General features: G+C 39.2%; 1 protein-coding gene and 1 pseudogene across 1 annotated transcript; both read right to left on the bottom strand.

The window, feature by feature from the left end:
• Positions 1–1,753: 1,753 nt before the first annotated feature.
• On the bottom strand, positions 1,754–4,398 carry LOC108957825 (probable LRR receptor-like serine/threonine-protein kinase At3g47570). Its single transcript, XM_039311019.1, is given in 3 exon segments — positions 1,754–1,818; positions 2,189–2,584; positions 2,763–4,398. Coding segments are annotated over 3 exon segments (2,037 nt in total). The 3' UTR covers positions 1,754–1,813.
• Positions 4,399–5,396: 998 nt separating this feature from the next.
• On the bottom strand, positions 5,397–21,984 carry LOC120292702 (annotated as a pseudogene).
• Positions 21,985–24,390: the final 2,406 nt, after the last annotated feature.

Below are 24,390 nucleotides of genomic sequence, written 5' to 3'. Positions count from 1 at the left end.
CATAGACGCTGCATAACTCAAATTTATACTACAATCATTCGGAAAGTCTCGGCCAACTTAAACAAGCACACCAACCACCACCACTGCCAGTTCGAAAGTCAGTTGAATTAATATGAGTAAGACACAAGGACTTGGGGCGGAAAAGTAATTGATCAGAAACGTGATTGGCTCTTGGCATTTTGGCTAGATTATAAGTTCCTCTTCCAGTCTATTCACTAATTGCTCGTCTCTCTGGGCTGGAAAGAAAAGCCACTTTACTGGAAATCAATATCCATCTATCCATCAGAGGGGTTGCCGTTAAATTCTATGAAGCACAAAGCATTGCCCCTAAGAATTTTGGCATATCTAATTCAGGCGATAAAATACGAAATAATCATACTAAAAGCTTATTTCTTCAAAACATGTTCCTGAAAACTTTCTTGGGGAGATTCAATTATTCTTAAGTTGCGCTGCCCTGCTGCGAGCCTGGATCACTCAGATAAGTAGTCAGAGATGAGAAAGACAAGAACGGTAGCGAAGACAGCATAATCTGATCAAGTTGAACAGAGGGCACATCAATGTGACTGAATAACTGTCCAACTTTGCGCGACATAAAAGCCGGTCCATTCCATTATCAAGGAAAGGAATATAAGAAAGAAACAGACAACGAGACGAACATCGCAAATGAAGGCCATCTCATGCCCATGAGAGTTCTAAGAAATTTTCTGCTTTTCAACACGGAAAGAAGTTAGAAAAGGTTGCATAATTTAAGCTATACAAAGAAGGCATTAATATGACTGATTGTCCTGCCAGATACTCATGCATCTCGTCATGTCACTTGCAGGGACAAATCTAGAGTTAGGTTTGGCAGGCCAAGTTTTTCACAAAATTTAAGTATGATTCAAGCGCGATTCCTTAGCTGGTCATTGTCATGACTCACAATAGCTTAATCAGTCAAAATAATTTCAAGTTGACCGATAACCCTGCTCATCAGTTGGAGACAGCATTGTGAGGCATGTATGTATCTATTAATAACTAGATTTATTTCAACCTATATAGTAACTTTTTAAGAGGAAAATATACTTTCGGCCTATTAATACTTGATAATTTGTCCACATAATTAATAACTTTCATGTGAAAATTAGGTAAGTCATAATACTCAAGGGGTGAACTCAAAGTGCTGTTCTGGCAAAATGGAAATATACGAAGTCAGTCTTTTAACAACATAACTTTTCACCATGGAAAGTAGGCTTGCGCATAACAATGGCTACTGATTTTGTCATGAAGAAAAGTAACTTTGCTTTTAAACTATTATAATTAGTAATTTCTCTGCACTAATGGTCACTTTTTAGTTAGCGAAGTAAGTCTGAGCATATTGGCGACTGGTAATTTCTCGATGTAGTTAGTAATTTCTATTCTTGAAAGTTGCTTATCCGTGTGATTCACAAATCCCCATATAAAAAGAGTAACTATCAATATATCCATATTAAGTTTTTTGCCTACATGATTAGGTGATTTGGCAACTTTACTTAAATGCGGAAATAAAAGTACTAGCAGTAGTAAACATGAGAAATAACAATGCTGAAAAAATCCAATACACACAAGTTACATAATTCTACTAAAGCATTCTCGGATAATTCTGCTACACAAGTCAAACGCCGATAGGTGTCCTCAAATTACCACATGCTAGAATGCTGAATCCGAAAGCTGTACATCCTTATTCACCGACGGGGAAACACTATTGCCTATACCTGACTAAACATAGCTTTAGAGACAGAGATCAATTCCCGGCATTGGATTATTTCGAATCAAAGCAACACCAAGCCATTCCTAGTCAATCTGCAGAAACCAAGCTTTCATTCAATTAAGATTTCGAATAGCTAATTGGTTGCAATTCATCTTAAAGAGCATCATACAAATGAAATTAAAAAAAGAAGAAGAAGCAAGGCAATTTATTTTGGATTCATTTTAATATACTATGACAGCAAAATAGAGTTTTAAGTAAACCAACGGAACTCGAGAATGCGCGTGCACCATAGGCCTTGTGCCAGTTTAAATATGTATAGCTACAGAAGGGGAAGAATGATCAACTATCATCTTAAGGATTAAAGAATGATTGGTTCTTAATCATAGATTTCACCTGTCCACTTCCGTTTGCGTATTCAACACGAAATGTATAACAGCTAAATATAAATTGTTAGTGGTGCACCTTGTCCATGTAAACCCAAGGAAAAGAGTTTCTCTCTAATTTGATGTAGCTTGTTTGCAACTCCGCTTATGCTCATCCGTCTTTCAGGAACTTCGTAGGAACAAGCAACTCCGATATTATACACCATAAGCAAACACTCTTGAAATATGCCATCGCTTCTGGAAAGCCAACGCAAAGGACTATATTGGCCTAAATGGCTCTTCCTTTCTTGAAGTAGGATGTTGTCCGTAATTTCGAGCACTTGTTCAAGCAAAGCTTTTGCAACATAACTATGAAGAGTTAAATTATCTCTAAAGGTGTTGTCGATGGGACTCAACCCTGTGAACATCTCCAGTAAGAGAATGCCATAGCTATACACATCACCTTCTCTTGAAACCTTGCATCCCATTGCATATTCTACCACACATAGATCATAATGCAATTCAAATCAGAGTGCAAATCATCATATTTGAATTAATTGTGCATAAGACTATAAGAGTTATCATTAGCTATCAAACTTCACACAAGAAGACACATCAACAACTTTTAGGTTATTAATTTTTCTTGGTTTTAGGGAGAGAGAGAAAGGGAGTACCTGGTGGAGCATAACCAATTGTCCCTCTTAAACCTGCTGAGCTCATTTGATTGGCTACAAAATCAAGGGATGATCCAACAAGGAATTTTGCTAACCCAAAGTCGCCAACATGTGCGACCATCTCAGCATCTAAGAGGATGTTGCTTGGCTTCAAATCACAATGAACAATGGGGATATGGCACTGGTGATGAAGGTAATCCAATGCAAAGGCAACACCAATAGCAATATTTATCCTCTAAACAAAATTCAACCTTTTCGAAAGCTCATTCCCATGAGATGATGATGTGTTGGGGTGTAGCCACTCTTCTAGGCTTCCATTATCCATGAATTCATAAACTAACGCCTTAAAATCACTTCCTTGGTAATCACTACTCGAGCAAACTGTTAGTATCTTCAAAAGATTTCGATGTTTTATATTTTTAACTGCATCACACTCGGCTATGAAGCTCTTCAGAGCACCATGATGGGCTAAATGAAGCACTTTCACCGCAATAGCGATTTGATTTTCCTCAAGCATCCCTTTGTAAACAGAACCAAAGCTTCCAACACCGATCAAATTCACTGGAGAAAAACCGTCAGTAGCTTTTAAGAGTGTTCCATAAGATACATTTGGACATGAATCATCCATCGAACATGAAACTTCTTCATTTACTTTCTTCTTCAACCAACAAAGATATATAAAAGCTAGAATAAGAGCTAGCCCAAGAACTCCGGATATAATAGAAGTGGACAATATCACCATATGGATCTTTCTACTCTCTGAGCTTTTGGAGATGCATATGGGGAGGTGAAATTCTGGCAATCCGCCGCATAGCTCATTGTTCCCAATAATAGAAGTACATGTAGCATTCTTAAAGACTCCTTCACATGGTAGCATGCCTTCAAACTTATTGTACGATAAATTCAGAAGTTTCAAGGAATGAAATACAGCTAGGAATGTTGGAATCTGGCCTGATAAATTGTTGCATGAAAGATCTAGTTCTTCAATACCTCCTAACCATCTGAATGATTGAGGAATGGACACATGAAAGAAGTTGCTCCCCATCCTTAGCGATGTCAATGCAATGCAATCACCTAAACTACTTGGGATTTCACCTACCAACAAATTGTTCGAGATATCTAACACGGTCAAAGCTTTCAAGTTGCCAACTTCTGTGGGTAGAATCCCAGTCAGATGGTTACAAGACAGATTCAGAATGATCGCTAATGATGAGAGACTGATAAGTTGTGGAGGCATGGCACCACTAAGATTGTTATTGGATAGATCGAGCTGATTGAGAGATTGGCAGTTTGATAGATGTGAAGGAATTTGCCCATGAAATTTGTTATTGTAAAGAAACAATTCAAACAACTTGGTTAGATTTCCCAAAAAAGATGGGATAGTCCCTCCCAAGTTGTTTTGACCTAAGCTCAGGGCAGCTAAATTTTGTAGATTCCCCAAATTTGAGGGGATAACACCTGAAAGCAGGTTGCCACTCAAAGACAATGCTTCCAAATTGGACAAATTCCCGATTTCTTTGGGAATCTCACCAGATATTTCAATGAGGTTTGCAGAAAATATTGTAAGAGTGGTGGATAAACTACCCATGCATTTAGGTAACACCCCACCAAACTTGTTGTCGTCAATACCCAACATCTGTAATTTGCTGCTATTAATTAGTGAGCAAAGGAAGCTCAAGTCTTCAGGTTGTTGACACCTAAATTTTGGTGACCCTTTTAATTATTAGTTGCATTAAAAATTAGGGATTAATTTTAACCCCAAAAAAAAAAATATTAGTTAATTAATTAATTGCATAGCATATAGTTTTAGGTGCATTTTATTTTAATTTGCATTTTTAGTTATTGGAGCATTGGTGGATGGGTTCGAATTAATGTTTCTGAGCTTAAATTGACAAGTCGGACTAAGCCCGTGAAATGAGCAAATTAGCCCAAGCCCATTGTTTTTTTAAATCAATTATCTTGTGAAAAATTGAAATTTGATGCAATATTCTGATGATTTTTTTTTTTTTTGAAGATTGAGAAAACCGCATTCGCAATCTCATCTTTATCAATAAAGCAATAAAATCATTAGAGATATTCATGAGATAAGGAAAATAAGAAGATTTTGGGTGATCGGGAGGTTATAGATTATCTTCGTGTATATTGAAAAAAACGAGATAAAATATTCTACGAAGATTACATATTTTCACCTATAAAAAGCAATCGGGTATGTGGAGATAGAGGGAGGCTTCGTTTGGAAAAAAATTCAGAAAAAGAAGAGCAGAAAAAGAGAAAAGTCAGAACGTGAGAAAGAGAGAGGAGAAAAGTAAAAAAAGCAGAGGTGATTTGACTCCTACTGTTCATCATCTTCCCCACTTTAGCTGCCCCAATCGCCAGTTTCTCTTCACTCGCGCTGCGCTCACACCGCCGGTCTCCACCAGCCGCGACCCGCCTCCTCACGACGACCCGAAGCCCCACCGGAGACCACACCGCTGGTCTGCTGCCTCGCCAGACGCCGCGCCAATCCCTGCCGCCGCGACCTGCCTTCGCCCGACGCCTCTCTGACCAACGCTACCGCGTCTCAACCACCGCGAAGCCTCTGCTGCTCCCGACGACCCGCTGCTTCTGCCTCGCCAACGCCTGTTGCAGCCACGCCTACTCGTCGCAGACGCCACCGCCGCACAACCCAAGCGCCTCTGCTCGTAGCTCTGCAGACGCCACCGCCACACGACCCAGCGCCCTTGCTCCTGCGCCGCTCACAACCTCCAGATCCCGCGCCTCTGCTCCGCCCGTGACCTGCAATAGCTGAGCCCTTGCTTGCCGTCTCCGAGCACCACCGCTGGCTGTGACCCGACGCTAGAAATCGCCGCACCACCGTAACATCTCCGGCTGATCCCAAGCATCCCAACAGCACCACGAATTGCTGAGCCAAGCCCCAAAGATTACTACTCTCTGTTTTTGCAGGTTTACCGGTGCCTTTGTCTACGTCCAGCAACAAAACCGTGGCCTCTCACGTGTTTTGAAAAGAGGGATAAAGTTGCCGCAGGTGGAAAAAGATCACAATTTGGTCAAATAAGTGCAAGCGGTAAATTTGTCTTCTGTTGAGTTTTGTCTCGTATATACAACTGGTGGGTTTTACGGTTTCACTTCATGCAAGAAGGAGATTAATTTTAGGCCAAGAGCTCATGAAGAAATTTGACGTGTGGAGATATTCTTTAGTGGAAGAATAGAGAATAGACTTCGGGTCCCCTGACCGCTAGTACACCGCTGGCCAATCTTGGTCGTGGGTCGTGAAGCCGCGTTCATCATCGTCGAGCCACGCTGAGCCACCGTCACGAGCCTCCGTTGGTTAACCCTAGGAGTCCAAAATCCCAATTAGGTAGATTTCTTATTTATTTATTTAGTTATTTATTATTTATCTTGTTTATTTATTTGAAATAATCATCAATGTATATGATTGAGATTCCAACATGAAAAAGTCTCAAGCTAGGGATTGACAGTCCGATTTTCACGCCCGAAATCCGACTCGCAATCCTTACAAAAATCGACAATCCAATCTCAAGCCCGAGATTCGATTCACGATTTAATTTTAAAATTGGTCAACCCGATCTCATGCGCGAGATATGGTTCGCCAATTTTGGATATCAATCTTATCTTATTTGATTTGCTATCGTCAAGTTGGTTGAGTCAAATCTTATTTTCGTAAAATAAAAAAAAAAAAAATCTTAATTAGGATTAGGTTTGTTGTTATCTTGCATATTTAAGATTGCAATCTTATCATGAATTTTTAAATAAAAAATCAAAAAAAGAAAGTGCATTCATTTAGGTTGTTAGTTTTTTATTTGAATTGCATATTAATTATGTATTAGTTTTAATTTCGAAATTAATATAAAAACACAAAAAAACAAAATCATCATGCATACGTCATGTAGAATTAAGGCATCCTTGGCACGTCATGACATATTAGGATAAAATTGCATATTAAGTTTAGATTGATTTTTGCATCTTAGGTTAGAGCTTGCTAGGTTAAGACAGTATCTTAGTTTAAATTAGGATTTAATATGACTTAATCCCTAGTTTAAATTAGATAGAATCTTAATCTAGCTAGATCATTTCAAATTTCATAAAATTTGTCTTAGGATAAATTAGTTGCAATTTCTAGGATAGATTGCATTTTTAAAAATAAAAAATGTCATTTGCATGTCATATAGAATTAGGTTCATGAAATGCATGTCATTTTAGTGATTATTGTTAGGTTCATTTCTAATTAGAAATTGTCCGTCATTAGATTAGGTCATTTAATAAATGTCGCGTGACATATAGCTCGTATATTAAATTGCAATGTCGCATGTCATTTTAGATGAAATAATTTTGTACGTCATTGCATTGCATTGCACGTCATTAGAATTAAGTCATTTTGGTTAATTTAGATTGCATATTTAACAATTGCATGTTCATTAAGAGATCATAAAATTTTTATTCATATGGTTTAGGACATGTTGCCATGCCATATCATTTCATATTAGATTAAAAGCATTGCATTGCATATGGATTATAATCTCATTTAATAAGTGAAAACAAAAATTGAGTAATTACTTGTTAATTAGAAACCATATCTAGGGTTGTTGATATGGATTTTAATTTAACATTGCAGATGTTTTCGTTGCTTTGAGGTAAGTCCTGCAATTTATTTTATGCTTTTCTTGAGTGTTAAATTGGTGGTTTACGCACCTGCATGAACACCTCACATGTTAGGGAATTAGTTTTAAATCAATCCAAACTCCTTGCTAAACATTTTTGAAAATAAAAAGAATGGTACCGAAAGGGCATTAGAGAAATCTAATGTAATCAAGTCCCCGTACCCTTAGTCTCTGGTTCGTAGGAGTAAAGTAATTCTCCCATTATTTTACTTAGGTGTCTAATCGACCTACCATAAACTGATTAGTGGCGACTCCTAAATAAAATCAATTTGCATGTTAAGAACTTGAACCTAAGTCGCGAATTGGGTATGGGCTTGGGAGAGCCCGAGTTAAGTTTAGGCTTAACAGTCCATTAGCCAAATCCTAGGTGGTCCAAACCCCGAAAAATTGGTCGCGACACAAGTTTTCCACTTCCAAGCTGATTAGTAAAGGCCGTAAACTGAAAAAGCTTATATAAATTTTCCAAAGAATGTACTTTCCCAGAAAATGCGTTAGCTGCAATGTGAAACTTATCTAACTTTGTGCAATTCGATATCGACGGAGGAATCGGCCCCACAAGTTGGTTCTCAAAAACGCTAAAAAATTCAGGATCTAAGAGTTTGAGGCCTATGCCTGCATAAAGAGTCCCCTGTATCTGATTTTTTCCAACATCAAACGCAATTAGCAAAGAGAGATTGAATAACAAAGATGGAATTGTACCCGAGAATCTATTTCCTGCAAGGTCAAAGACTCGCAAGTTTGTCAGGTGGCCTAGAACTTGGGGAATGCTCCCACTCAAGTTGTTCAAGGTTAAATACAGGATCTCTAGTGAAGATAAGTTCCCAATGGAGAAAGGCACGGTGCCAGTGAGATTATTTCCATACAAAGCTAAAATTCGTAGCTTTGATAATGAACTGATTTCTGAAGGAATTTCTCCACGTAGTTTGTTCCTTTGAAGGATGAGTTGAACAAGGTTAGAGCAAGCTGATATGTTTTGGGGAATATCACCGACCAATGAATTATTATGTAGTCGTAAGAATCGAAGGTGGTGCAATTGGCCAACTTGTGAAGGGATTTCATGATGGAGACTGTTGTTTTGGAGCCAAATTTCCCTTAGGAAGCTGAGATTCCCAATATGAGGAGAGATTGATCCAGAAAGCCCTTGCGATGGCAAGTTCAAGACCGTTACCCTCTGGTGTCTCCGACCGCACCTAACGCCATACCACTGGCAAAACCCAATGCTATTGTTCCATGAATTGAGCACGCCGAAAGGATCTCCGGTTATGCCAGCCTTAAATGCAAGCAGCGCGAGTCTGTCCGTTTCGTTGGTGTTAGAGGAGATTTGTTAAAGCACAGTGTAAGAGCAATACAAAGAAGCAATTGGCATGATGGGAACTCCGCAAAACAAATGCTTAAGAGTTTCATGACTCAGAGCCCACGGAAGCGGGTAGATATGAAAGCAAGGCAAGAAGAAACAAGAGGCAGGAACAGCGCTACTGGAAACTTTGAAGAGATCTATAAGAAGGTGTCGATTTTTCAGGACATATTTATAAGAAGAACAGTAAGCGGTCATTGTGCAGCTACTTCATTCGTTGGTTCGTCCTGTCTTCTTCCATCCACTCCTCTAACGGATGTCACAATTGTATCTACATTGGACAATCCACGAAATTATAAGGCGATCATTATGCCGTTGGACGGTATGATTTTTTCATCAACTAAGCACGCTGCAAACCCAGCGTGCTAAGAAATCCCCATCATGACTTATTAAGAGCGAAAGAGGTTTCTCTTACTCTTACATTAATTTGTTTTGTAGAAAATGTCAGAAAGTCATTTTCCAAGAAAATAATAATATTTTCTAGTGTTTAGCTGAAATTTGAAAATGCATTTAAAAATATTTTCTACCGTTTGGTATGGAATATTTAATTTGATTTTCCTCCGTGCAACTTGCCAAAGGTGAGCTTGAGGGAAGAAAAAAAAGAAAAAAAAGAATTAAAAATTGAATTTTTAAAAAGAAAAAAAGACAGAAGAGGGGGCTAACAGGGCTGTGTGAGAGTGTTAGATAAGAGAGAGTGAATGAAAAACGTTTTCCGTTTTCCATAAGACTTTTTCCATTGATGGAAAATGTTTTCCTTGATTGATTCATTTTCCATGAAACGAACACCGGAAAATCCGAAAAATGTTTTCCGAATGTTGTTTTCCGTGAAATGCACAGACTTTGACAGAGCCAAATGGAACATAACCATTGACATTTGTGGGATTTAAGTGAAACGAATGCCATAAAATCCAGAAAACATTTTCCTGAATTTTGTTTTCTATGAAATGAACGAACTTTAACAAAGCCAAATGGAACATAACCCTTGACATTTGTGGGATTTATGTGAAACAAATACCGGAAAATCCAGAAACATTTTCCTAAATGTTGTTTTCTGTGAAATGAACGGACTTTGACGAAGCCAAATGGAACATAACCATTGACATTTGTGCGATTCGCTGGAAACTCGCAGGACTGATAGCTGAGATCAACCCTGGTCTACACGAATCATTGAATATATCAGCATAAGCTATTAGACTCCTTTGGAGCCATTTGAGCGTGCGAGTCCAAGTGACCCACTTCATTGGCGGAACGTTTACTTCAATCAGTGAAGCGCCCCGCCCACACTTTACGCTAGTACTTCATGAATAAAGTGGAGACTCCAATTGTGACGACTTTGATACTCCCAAAGTTAAGACTCAATAATGACATGTAAAATTACGCTCCGAATTGTAGTTGAGTCGTGCAAAAAATTTAATCCTCGCTTTAGATATTGTTTTGCCAATGAAACTCTTTGCTCCATTGACATCGCACAAAAGAAAGAAAAGAAGAATGGGAGAACAAGATGCTGGGAAATCATCGATCGAGAAGAATGAAATCAGATTGAGACGTGAAAAGATACCGTCTTTAAGGAATTATTTGCCCCACACGGTTGCTAATGATTATTGGCAAAAATTCTCTAGGGTACAAAAAGTCTCAAATGAGACATACCAAATTGCAATTTTGGTATTTCTCCAAAAACTCTCGAAAGGAAAACAATAAAAAAATAAGAAAGAGACAAAAAATTGATAGTTAGTCATTGAACCAAAACCGTTCTTAATAAAAAAAGCGAAACCTTTTGTGAACAGATAGTTTCAAAATGACACAAATATTCATTTTTTAACTGTAAATTCGTAATAGAAAATAAAAATAATCTTCAATTGAACAAATGCACACTTATCTTTTCATCAATTGAATAGATAAAAAATAATAGTCACACACTCATAACTTTTCGATATGAGACATGCATGTAGAGTCAGCACCGGTGAATTGATACATGATACCTATATTTACAAGTTTCTAACAGAATTCGGTCCTCATAATTTTAATAATGTTCCGTTTTAGTCCTTCTGTACGCTACTTTAGTTACAAAACTAGTCCTTAAATTATTTTTGAATAGAAGTTTAACTTTAGAGGCCAGTTAGTGGCAGAGTAAAATTTGGGACATTTGTTTTATTTCTACGAATTAAAGATTCGGGCTTGAGGACTTGATTACATTAGAGATGCCTAATGCCCAATTTTGGTACCGGTATCTCTTTATGAAAACATTTGCCCATGCAATCTTGCTCATTTTAGAAATCGTATGTACATCTATCTATCTGACCATACATTGCTAGTTCACTAAATTGCACTCATTGATCATGTGAATGAGATAATATCACTATAAATAAAAATACGACAATAATGACTTAAGATAAAGGGCGAAAATAATATCTAATACAATGCCGGGTAAAGAGTATTACACTAAGATGTTATTAAGCTCCGGGATAAGACCCCCACGAGCTTCGCTCGAAATTAAATTTGCAAGTTCCTCCAAATTAAATGATGCTGCTCTCCTAATGATGCACGACTTTTCGATCATCGCATCGCAGCCCTTTTCCACAAGAGTGCAGGCTTTCTTCAATGGAGATAACACACATTATTTCGGTTAAACCTTCTGTTTAGCCACCTTAATGTTCCTCTTACCCGATTAATATATAGGTCAGCCAGTCTTTGCTTTTGTGCTTCGTTTCATTTCTTTCAGGATGATAGCCAGCTGAAGGCGGAAAGAAGCTGCTCCGAAAGAACGTGTCCACCATGCCTTTCCAGATTTTGACTTGAAGTCACGCAAAGCCCGCAAATTTCTGAAGTCTTCCGCTTGGGAAAATAAACTGAAGACTGATGATCAAGCGCGATTCCTTAGCTGGTCACTATCATGACTAACAATAGCTTAATCAGTCAAAATCATTTCCTTAACTTTTTCTTGAACGATATTTTCCACGAAATGAATGGACATAACCAAATGGAATATGACCATTGACATTCGGGGGATTTACGTGAAACAAACGTCGAAAAGTCTGGAAAAAAAATTTCTGAACGTTATTTTCTGCAAAATAAATGGACTTTGATAGAGCCAAATGGGACACAACCATTGACATTTGTGGGATTTGCGTGAAACTCACGGGACTGATAGCTGTGATTGACCCCGGTCTACACGAATCGTATCAGCGTGAAACTTACGGGATTGAGAGCTGTGGGTCACGGGATTGATAGCTGTGATTGACCCCGATCTACATGAATCATGATTGAATATATCAGCGTGAAACTCACGGGATTGATAGCTGTGATTGACCCCGGTCTACACGAATCATGATTGGATACATCAGCATCAGCTATTGGACTAATTTGGAGCAATTTGAGCGTGCGAGTCCGAGTCACCCATTTCATTGGCGGAATGTTTACTTTTGGTCCCTGCATTATACTTCTGAAAAATTGAATCCTCCAACGTATCTCGGCGACAATTCTTCAGCTTTCAGTCCAAATAAGGACGGGCATGTTGAGTCAGCACCCGCGATACGTTATACCTACATCTACAAGTTTCTAACAGAAAGGTTACACCTTCGGTCCTCATACTTTTGATAATGTTCCGTTTTAGTCCTTTTGTACGCTACTTTAGTTACAAAACTAGTCCTTAAATTATTCACCGCATTTCTAAAACATCATGAAAATGTCAATTTCAAAAACAAAATATTAATTCGTGATTTCTACGTTTATAAGTGCGCACAATCTAATTGATAGCCCAATTAAGATAAATATCATCAAATGCGATAATTAAGCGTCCATATTTTCATTACAGATCGAGATAGAAATATCTGAAACTACTCCTAGAAAAAAAATCAGTTTTAAATAATTAATTACATCTTTTTGATTTGCTATTTTTTCCCCTCGGAACATATTGAACTATATAAGATGCCTCTTGACCATTATCACATGGTCATCAAGTCTAGAGGACTCATACTGACCGGGCTCCCATCGGCTCCAATCGCCCCCTTTCCATGATCAAAAGCACAATATGACTGCTCTCCATCACTACATAAAGCGTGTAGTACAACCACTGCGGACGGTCGCGCAATCTTGGGATGACCAATATACTCGTACTTTCACGCTAATAATCTCTTGTTGATTGCTTAGCGATCATTAACCATCCACCCTCTTGAAGAAGCCCTTGGATTGCACATGCAACAACATATATGCACAGCTCCTGTCGCTCTCCTGCCGCCATCTTCTGCATTCATCTACACTTATTAAAATGAGGAAAAGAGAGGAGAGGAGAGGACATCGATTCTGTTTTCCTAACGGAAGCACCACCACACATCCTTAAAAAACTGAAAAGCAATAAAGACTGATGCAACTGCAGGGACGGCAAAAAGCAAGACAGAGTGCGCAAGGAAATAGAGGACATGGTACCGGGTATAGGGATATACCTATACGCTGAGGCTAACTTCTCCTCATAAGGCCCGGGTCCACGGGTTCATATTTTCTAATGTTGTTCACCACAGACTGAACTTTCTTTGAGAGCTGATCGTTGTGCTCCTCGACGATTTTCACAAATGCAGTTAGCTGCTCTTGATATGCTGCACACAATCTTTTCTTGTTTCGCAGCTCGGCCATTAATTCCTGGATTTTCTTGTCCTTTTCATCCTACATTAACAAAAGAAAATGCAGAGGATGATACTTTGATTAGTCATACATAAGCCTTAGACGCTGCATACCTCAAATTTATACTAACATCATTCAGAAAGTCTCGGCCAATTTAAACAAGCACACCAACCACCACGACTACCAGTTCCAAAGTCAGTTGAATTAATGAGTAAGACACAGGGACTTGGGGCGGAAAAGCAATTGATCAGCTCATACAAAAACATGATTGATCTCGAGTTGATCCTGGAACCAGACCGGACCCACAAATTGGTCCAATCCTTGACTCCAAGCTCAACAGAGTTAGTCCTCAATCCCAAAACTTGGGGATCAATAATGTGCAAGTTGGTCCTTGGGTTAGGTGGTGCATCAGCCCAACCCAGTCCATGCTCGCTCCTATTCATTCTCATCCAATAAAAAAGTCCTTTTTTTTCTAAAAATTTCCCAAAATGGAGGAGTGTAATTATCTATTTTAGATTATCTTAAGGTCAAGTAAAAAGTCAAAAATTGAAAGTAAGGGATAGATCCAACACCAACAAACCTTGAGCTATAATATGAAGGGATGATCTAAGAAGGAATTTCACAAAATCCAAAGTTGTCACATGTGCAGCCATCTTAACATCTAAGAGGATATTGCTTTACTTTAAATTACAACTAATGAAGAGAATGCGGTATTGATGATGAAGATAATCCAATGCGGAAGCAATATTTACCCACCCAGTGAAATTTGACATTTTCGAAATCTCATTCCCATGAGATGATGTTGCATTTAGGTGTGGCCATTGTTCTAGAGTTCCATTGTTCATGAATTCATTAACCAAAGCCTTAAAATCACTTGCTTTGTAATTACTACTTGAGCAATCAATATCTTCAGTAGATTTCGATGTTTAATTCTTTTATGTCTCGTACTCGACTATGAATCTCTTTAGAGCACCATGATGGACTAAATGAAGCACCTTTACGGCAATGATAGCTCCATTGTCCTCGAGTATCCCTTGTAAATAGAACCAAAGCTTCCAATACCAATTAAATTCATTGAAGAAAAACCATTAGCTACTTTTAGGAGTTCTTGTTGACACCTACATTTTCACTCGTAGACTTTTCATGTATTTGTACAACTTCATAGTTACAGACTCCTACTCCTTTGTCTTTTGGCCAAATAAATACGGTCGATGTGAACAGTAAATACCATCAAGTGATTGAACAGTATTATGATCAATGAGTAGATAGTGTGATCTGTTAACACCTAAATTTTGGCGATTTGTTTAAGTGTTTCTTAATTGCATTGAAAAAATTGGGGATTGATTTCTAACCCCTTAACAAAAAAAATTCATTAAAATTGCATCACATATAGACATTAGGAGAATTTGTGTCACTAGTCTTATAATCAATCAAAAAAATTATTACAAGAAAATTTCGAAAAAAAAAACAAAAGGGCAACTAGGCCTGGGTTTAGAAAAACCATAGGCTGGCCCCTTCCTCCCTTTCTTTTTCCTTTTCCCTCGCGCGGCCCACCGGCTCGGCCCATCCACCTTTTCCCTTCAGCCCAGCCCGCGCACGAACCGGTCGTCTCCCTCCTGTCGTCCTTCGCGCGACGACTGCGTAGAAAAACAGAAAAATGGAGCAGCAACCGGGAGCAGGGGATCGGGATTGCAGGCGGCCAGCGTGATCCGTGGGTTGGAGGGGGCAGTTCGGTCGGCAAGCTGGTAGCCGCAGAGGCCATGCGCGCTTGCTAGCTGGGTATGTTGGGAATATCGGATCCCCGAAAACCGGATTCGACACTAAATCGAACCCCTAAAACGAATGCGGAAGACAAGCCCGGGAAAATCACGTATCACCGATTCTAAAGCACACCACGGATTCGAGCGTACCTTGTTAGCCACAGATTAAACACTGACGCCGATATGAGGAAAAGAATTTGGCCCTATTCGTTTCGATGACGCCAATTCGCTTGGAAGGGAGGAAAAACATCGCATTGTGCTTTACTATTTTCCTTTTTGGAGAGAGAGCGAGGGAGAGGGACGTACGTACGTTGAATGCCAAAAGGTACGTTCTCCCTCTCTCTCCTCCCTTATATACGTCCCTCCAAAAAACAAAGAAACATACCCCTTCATCCATGGGCCCTAATCTTGTGGGCCGGGCTTTTAGGCCCAACATGGGCGGACGGGCCTTAAGCCCATCACATAAAACCATCAGGGTATAAAATCGGAAGGGGCAACGGGAATGAAAGGAGGGGGAACACGAGACACAAAGCGGGGGAGAATAGAGAGAACACAGAGGGGAAATCGAGAGGAAAGGGAGGAGAATAGGCCGGATAAGGAGCCGAGGAGCCTCGGACGTCCAGCTGCCGCCAGTGAACTGCCGGCCGCCGCTGTAATCTTCGGAACCCAGCAGCACAGGGAGCGTCAAGACCGAGAAACCACCAAGCTGAGAGCAAGCGAGAGAGGAACACCGAGGGAAGGAGAGACCGAACCAGAAGTAGGAGCTCGAGGAAGCGGCTCGTCGTCGCCAGAGGTACGTTCGCCCGCCGTCGTTCGCCGTAGCCCATCGCCGAACGAGGTAGGTCTCTTGAATCCCGTAACCTCATTTCTGGAAAACGCTAGGCCGGAGCTCACGGCCGACCGGCTCGCGCAAGCTCCGGCCCTCATCGCCTTTATTGTTTGCTCCGTGTTCCTTATGCGTTGTACCCCAAGACCCCTGAAGCGTATTCGGCGTTCGGTTAAGCTAAAATCCTTCGAGTTCGATAGTGCACACCATGTGTTCGACAAAATTCCTCAAACAAAACCGAGGAGTAGCTCGCGTTTTAACACCGGACCCATTCATTTTCCCCCCATGCTTGCTGAATCCTTGTTGCTTTGTCTAATTTGTTGTGTTTTCAGACGGTTTGCGCGAGATTTGAATGTATTTGAGTCGACGACTCATTCCGTCGGAAATAGAGTAGTCGTCGCCTGAATAAGTAGCCGGCGAGGACCGGCGCAGTCGAAAGGATGATCGGTGGGCGGCGGTGGTCTAGCGACCTTCCTTAGGTCGGTCGGCACTCGCGGCGTTGTCGGCGTCAAACCGACGAGAGGAGCTGCGAAGCTTTGGCGAGCTGCGGTTGTGGAAGAAGAAGGCTCGAAGAAGATGCCCTAAGGAAAAGGGCGAAGAAGAAAAATTAAAAAAAAAAAAAAAAAAAAAAAAAAGAGAAAAGAAAACACAAAAGGGCTGAAACTAGAAAATAGGAAATGGGCTTTGCTTTGGGCTGGTTTTCGTTTCGTGGGCTGAATAGATTGGGCTGAAAATAGATATTATAAAATGGACCCTCGGGTGGGCTGAAGTAAAAATCCAAGATGGGCTTTGGGCCGAAAATTGCCTTCATTTCTTTTTTTTTTTTTTTTAAATTCGTGTGGCTTTTTTTTTAGTGGGCCGAACCCGCAAACCGGGCCGAACCGGGTTGGGTCAGACCAGACCCGACCTGATTCACCCATTTTTTCAAATAAAAAATATTGTTTTTTAATTAAAATTAAAAAAAATTAAAAAAATTAAAAAAATCGAAATCCTTTTTTTTTTTTTAAATTCGAAATTTTGAAAAAATCGAAAATTTAATTTTTTGAGAGAATTAAAAAAATCATTAAAAAATTTAAAAAAATTAATTAATTTAAAAAGTTTTAAAAATTAAATTTTAAAATTTTAAAAATTTTAGAAAAAAATTAAAAAATTTCGAAAATTCAAAAATGATAGAGTTTGGTTAGGAATTGCTAGGTGTTGTCATTTTAAGTGTAATTATGCATTTATTTTGATTACATCGCATGTTTAGATTGTATATCTTGTTATGTTCAATGGTATGTGTGTAGACTTATGGTGATTAGGACATTGTTAGCTATGATTATTGGTGGATATGTTTAATGGTATGTGTGTAGTCATATGGTATGTTTAATAGTACATGTTTAGATTACACTCGTATGATTACTTTAATATGTTTGTGGATGAGTAAAATCAATTCAAACTGCTTGACAAAGAATCATTTTGTTAAAATAAACAAGATTAGGTACCGGAAGGGCATTAATTGACTAATTAGTGTAATCAAGTCCCCGACCCTAGATTCTCTGGTAGCGTAGGAAGTGAGGTATACTCTCATGCTTCACTTGGTTTCTAGCCAACCCCAATAGGCTAGTGGCGACTCCTTTTTTGTAAAATTCATAAAAAATATCCCAATGTCACGCAGGGTATGGGCTTGGGAGAGCCCACGCCTAATCATGGGCCTTAGGCCCGTCCTTTAGGCAATACCCCTAAACATATTCCCTCCCCCGAGGGTAGGTCAAGACAAGATCCGATCAAGATTGAATAGTGATTGAGCGTGAGTGAACAGTAAGATCCGGTCAACGAGTGAACATAACGTGAACGGCGAGTAAACGGTAAGATCCTCTCGAGATGGATACACCCAGGAGATGGTTAACGAATTGACAAGCTACCGGGGACGATTCCTCTCATGAGGAGGCGCTAAAATTTGATTGGGGTTCTCCCAAATCCCATTTATGACAATGGAAATCTATTCATACTTAATGAGTCCTCCACTATCCGATTAGAGGCCGGTTAGTGGCCGAGTAAAACTTAGAACATTTGTTTTATTTCTACGAATTAAAGATTCAGGCTCGAGGACTTGATTACATTAGCAATGCCTAACGCCCAATTTTGATACCAATATCTCTTTACGGAAGCATTTGCCTGTGCAATCTTGCTCATTTTAGAAATCATATGTACATCTATCTATGTGACCATACATTGCTAGTTCACTGAATTGCACTCATTGATCATGTAAACAACATAATATCACTAAATAAAGATATGATAATAATGACGTAAAATAAAGGGCGAAAATAATATCCGATAAAATGTCGAGTAAAGAGTATTACACCGACATGTTATTAAGCTCCGGGTTAAGACCCTCACGAACTTCGCTTGAAATTAAATTTGCAAGTGCGTCCAAATAAAATGATGCTGCTCTCCTGAACGATAAACGACTTTTCGATCACCGCATCGCAGCCCTTATCCAAAAGAGTGCAGGCTTTCTACAATGGAGATAACACATTATTTCAGTTAAACCTTCTGTTTGGCCACCTTAATGTTCCTCTTACCTGATTAATATATAGTTCGGCCAGTCTTTGCTTTCGTGGCTCGTTTCATTTTCTTTCAGGATAATTGCGCGCTGAAGGTGGAAAGAAGCTGCTCCGAAAGAACGTGTCCACCAGAATGAAGAGAAACAAGATTCGAAAGGCGAATGAAGATATGGAAGACGTGAAGCCACAGGAATGCTATGATAAGGCAGATGTGATGTTCCTATTGGCAGCTCAGTTTTGTCTCCAGCCATGCTTGTGCATTTTTGAATGCTGGAAGCTTGATTAGTCAAGATTTTGGCGTGTATAGCGCGAGTTTCTTTTTGACTCTGTCTATCCTAGTGCGTGTATTGAGTGGATGGATGGTGGATCCATCTAGATGACTTTCCAGATTTTGACTTGAAGTCATGTAAAGCCCGCAAATTTCTGAAGTCTTCCGCTTTGGAAAATACACCGAAGACTGATGATCAAGCGCGATTCCTTAGCTGGTCAGAGTCATGACTCACAATAGCTTAATCAGTCAAATCATTTCATAGTTGACCGGTAAACCTGCTCATCATTTAGAGACATCATTGTGAGGCATGTATGTGTCTATTAATAACTAGATTTATTTCAACCTGGATAGTAACTTTTTAAGAGGAAAATTAACTTTCGGCCTATTAATAATTGATAATTTCTCCACATCATTAATAACTTTCATGTGAAAATTAGGTAAGTCATAATAGTCAAGTGGTGAACTCAAAGTGTTGTTCTGGCAAAACAGAATTATACCAAGTCTTTTAACAACATAACTTTTCACCATGGAAAGTAGGTTTGCGTATAACAATGACTACTGATTTTGTCATGAAGAAAAGTAACTTTACTTTTAAACTATTATATTTAGTAATTTCTCTGCGCTAATGGTCACTTTTTAGTTTGCGAAGTAAGACTGAGCATATTGGCAACTAGTAATTTTTTGATGTAGTTAGTAATTTCTATTCTTGAAAGTTGCTTATCCATATGATTAACGAATCCCCATATAAAAAGAGTAACTGTCAGTATATCTATATTCTGTCAAAAAAAAAAGAAGAAAGTATATCTATATTAAGCTTTAGCCTATGCGATTAGGTCATTTGGCAACTTTACTTAAATGCGGAAATAAAAGTACAAGCAGTAGTAAACATCAGAAATGACAGTGCTGAAGAATTTGCACTAACACCCGAAGAAAAATCCAATACACACAGGTTACATGATTTTACTAAAGCATTCTCGAGTAATTCCTGCTACACACATCAAACCCGGATAGGTGTCCTCAAATTACCACATGCTAGAATGCTGAATCCGTGCGCCATACATCCTTATTAACCCACCGGGACAACATTATTGCCTACACCTGACTGAACATAGCTTTAGGGGCCAGAGCTCACTTCCTGGCATTGGATTATTTCGAATCAAAGCAACGCCGAGCCATTCCTAGTCAATCTGCAGAAACCAAGATTTCCTTCAATTAAGATTTTGAATAGCTAATTGGTTGCAATTCATCTTAAAGAGCATCATACTAATGAAACGAAAAAAAAAGAAGAAGAAGCAAGGCAATTTATTTTGGATTCATTTTAAAATACTATGGCAGGAAAATAGAGTTTTAAGTAAACAAACGGAACTATTTTGCTGCCATAGGCCTTGTGCCAGTTTAAATACGTATAGCTACAGCAGGGGAATAATGATCAACTGTCATCTTAAGGAAAAAATAATGATTGGTTCTTTGTTATAGATTTTACCTGTCCACTTCCGTTTGCGTATTCAACACTAAATGTATAACAGCTAAATATAAGCTATTAGTGGAGCACCTTATCCATGTAAACCCAAGGCAAAGAGTTTCTCTCTAATTTGATGTAGCTTATTTGTAACTCCGCTGATGCTCATCCGTCTTCCCGGCACTTCGTAGGAACAAGCAACTCCAATATTATACACCATAAGCAAACACTCTTGAAATATGCCATCGCTTTTGGAAAGCCAATGCGGAGGACTCTATGAGCCTAAATGGCTCTCTCTTTCTTGACGTAGGATGTTGTCCGTAATTTCGAGCACTTGTTTAGGCAAAGCTTTTGCGACATAACTATGAAGAGTCAAATTATCTCTAAAGGTGTTGTCGGTGGGACTCAACCCTGTGAACATCTCCAATAAGAGAATGTTGTAACTATACACATCACCTTCTCTCGAAACCTCGCATCGCATTGCATATTCTGCCACACATCTAGATCATTTGCAATATGACTTGGAGTGCAAATCATCATATTAGAATCAATTGTGCATAAGACCATAAGAGCAATCATAGCTACCAAACTTCACACAAGAAGACACATCAACAACTTTTACGTTAATAAAATTTCTTGGTTTTAGGGAGAGAGAGAAAGAGAGTACCTAGCAGAGCATAACCAATTGTCCCTATTAGACTTGCTGAGCTCACTTGATTAGCTATAGAATCAAGGGATGATCCAACAAGGAATTTTGCTAACCCAAAGTCGCCAACATGTGCGACCATCTCAGCATCTAAAAGGATATTGCTTGGCTTCAAATCACAATGAATAATGGGCGTATGACACTGGTGATGAAGATAATCCAGTGCAGAAGCAACATCGATAGCAATATTTATCCTCCGAACAAAATTCAACCTTTTCGGAAGCTCATTCCCATGAGATGATGATGCGTTTGGGTGTAGCCACCATTCCAGGCTTCTGTTATCCATGAATTCATAAAACCAAGGCCTTAAAATCACTTCCTTGGTAATCACTACTCGAGCAAACTGTCAGTATTTTCAAAAGATTTCGATGTTTTATGCTTTTTAATGCATCACACTCGACTATGAAGCTCTTTAGCGCACCATGATGGGCTAAATGAAGCACCTTCACTGCAATAGCTATTTGATTTTCTACAAGTATCCCCTTGTAAACATAACCAAAGCTTCCAACACCGATCAAATTTGTTGGAGAAAAACCATCAGTAGCTTTTAAGAGTGCTCCATAAGATACGTTTGGACATGAATCATCCATCGAACATGAAACTTCTTCGTTTACTTTCTTCAACCAACAAAGGTATATGAAAGCTAGAATAAGTGCTAGCCCAAGAACTCCGAATATAACAGAAGTGGACAAAATCACCATATGGATCTGTCTACTCTCAGAGCTTTTGGAGATGCATGTGGGGAGGTGAAATTCTAGTAAACCGCCACAAAGTTCATTGCTCCCAATAATAGAAGTACCTATAGCATTCTTAAAGACTCCTTCAAGTGGTAATGTGCCTTCAAACTTATTGTATGATAGATTCAGAAGTTTCAAGGAATGAAATACAACTAGGAATGCTGGAATCTGGCCTGATAAATTGTTTCGTGAAAGATCTAATTCTTCAATACCTCCTAACCATCTGAATGATTGAGGAATGGACCCATAGAAGAAGTTGCCTCCCATCCTTAGCGTTGTCAATGCAATGCAATCACCTAAACTACTTGGGATTTCACCTACCAACAAATTGTTCGAGATATCCAACGCACTCAAAGCTTTCAAGTTGCCAACTTCCGTGGGTAGAATCCTAGCCAGATGGTTACAAGACAGGTTCAGAATGATTGCTAATGATGAGAGACCGATAAGTCGTGGGGGAATGGCACCACTAAGATTGTTCTCGGCCAAGTTGAGCAAATTAAGAGATCGACAGTTTGATAGATGTGAAGGAATTTGCCCATGAAAGTTGTTCCCATCAAGGAACAATTGAAACAACTTGGTTAGATTTCCCAGAAAAGATGGGATAGTCCCTCCCGGAGTTGTTTTGATTTAATTCCAATTTAGCTAAATTTTGTAGATTCCTCAAATTTGAGGGGATAGCACCAGAAAGTGAGTTGTCACCTGAAGTCAATCCTTCCAAATTGGAAAAATTCCCGATTTCTTTGGGAATTTCACCAGTTATTTCATTGTGGCTTGCAGAAAATCTTGTGAGAGTGGTGGATGAACTACCCATGCATCTAGGTAACACGCCACCAAACTTGTTGTCGTAAATACCTACCCCCCATAATTTGCTGTTGTTAATTACCGAGCAAAGGAAGCTCAAGTCTTCAGGTTTTCCACTTCCAAGCTGATTAGTAGCGATATGAAGCACACTAAGCTTATACAAACTTTCCAAAGAAGGTACTTTACTAGAAAATACATTACCTACAAGTTGAAGCTTTTCTAGCTTTGTGCAATTCGATATCGACAGAGGAATTGGCCCCGCAAGTTGGTTCAAGCTAACGCTAAAAAATTCAAGATCTAAAAGTTTGAGGCCTATGCTTGCATCAAGAGTCCCTTGTATTTGATTTAGTCCAACATCAAATTGAGTTAGCAAAGAGAGATTGAATAACGAAGATGGAATTGTACCCGAGAATCTATTTCCTCCAAAGAAGAAGAATCGCAAGTTTATGAGGTGGCCTAGCACTTGGGGAATCATCCCGCCCAAGTCATTAAAGGTAAAAACAAGGAACTCTAGTGAAGATAAGTTCCCAATGGAGGAAGGCACAACACCATTGAGATTATTTTCACTCAAACAAATAGATTGTAGCTTTAATATTGAACTGATTTCTGAAGGAATTTTTCCACTTAGTTGATTCCTGCGAAGGTTGAGTTCGACAAGGTTAGAGCAAGCTGATATGTTGTTGGGAATTTCACCGACCAACGAATTATTGTGTAGTAGTAAGAATCGAAGGTGGCGCAACTGGCCAACCTGCAAAGGGATTTCATGATGGAGACTGTTGTTTTGGAGCCAAATTTCCCTTAGGAAGCTGAGATTCCCTATATGAGGAGAGATTGATCCAGAAAGCCCTTGTGATGGCAAGTTCAAGACCGTTATCCTTTGGTGTCTTCGGCTACATGTAATGCCATACCATTGGCAAAACTCAATGCTATTGTTCCATGAGTTGAGCATGCCAAAAGGATCCCTAGTTATGCCAGCCTTAAATGCGAGCAAGGCAAGTCTGTCTGTTTCATTGGTGTTGGAGGAGACTTGGTTAAAGCACAGGGCAAGAGCAATACAAAGAAGCAATTGGCATAATGGGAATTCCGCAAAACAAATGCTTAAGTGTTTCATGACTCAAAGCTCAAGGAAGCGGGTTGATATGAAAGCAACGCAAGAAGAAACAGGAGGCAGGAACAGTGCTAATGGAAACTTTGAAGATATTTATAAGAAAGTATCAATTTTTCGGGACATATTTATAAGAACAATGAGCGGTCATTGCGCAGCTACTCCATTCGTTGGTTCGTCTTCTCCTCTCCCGTCCACTCTCCTAACGGATGTCACGGTTGTAACTACATTGGACCATCCACGAAATTATAAGGCGATCATTATTTTTTTTTTTTTTTTTTTTTTTTTTTTTTTTTTTTTTTTTTTTTGCATCTGATCATTACCCCGTTGGACCGTAACGTTTAGGCATTTTTCATCAACTAAGCACGCTAAAAACCCGGAGAGCTAAGAAATTCCCTTCATGACTTTTATGAGCGATAGAGATTTCTCTTATGTCAATTCATTTTGTGAAAAATATAAGAAAGCCATTTGATATGGAATATTTAATTTAATTTTCCTCCGCGCGCTCCTTTTAAAAAGATCAAAATTTTAATTATTTTCTTTCTTTTCTTTTTCTTTTTCTCTTTTCCTTTTTCCTTTTCTCCTTCTTCTTCTTTGGTCGATCACCAAATATGACGACGTCGACGACCTACCATAGGCGAGCTTGAGCTTGAGGTGGTGCTCGCCGATCCGGCAAGCGACAAGCTCGCCAATGATCGGTCACCAACTATTGCCGTGGTCGTGTGACCAGTCAAGAAAAAGGAGAAAAAAAGAAAAAAATTAAAAAT

This window comes from Eucalyptus grandis, chromosome 1 (assembly GCF_016545825.1).
Source record: "Eucalyptus grandis isolate ANBG69807.140 chromosome 1, ASM1654582v1, whole genome shotgun sequence".
NCBI classification, from domain to species: domain Eukaryota; kingdom Viridiplantae; phylum Streptophyta; class Magnoliopsida; order Myrtales; family Myrtaceae; genus Eucalyptus; species Eucalyptus grandis.
Note: the sequence above shows the minus strand (reverse complement) of the source record. Positions and strands in the feature narration are given on the sequence as shown.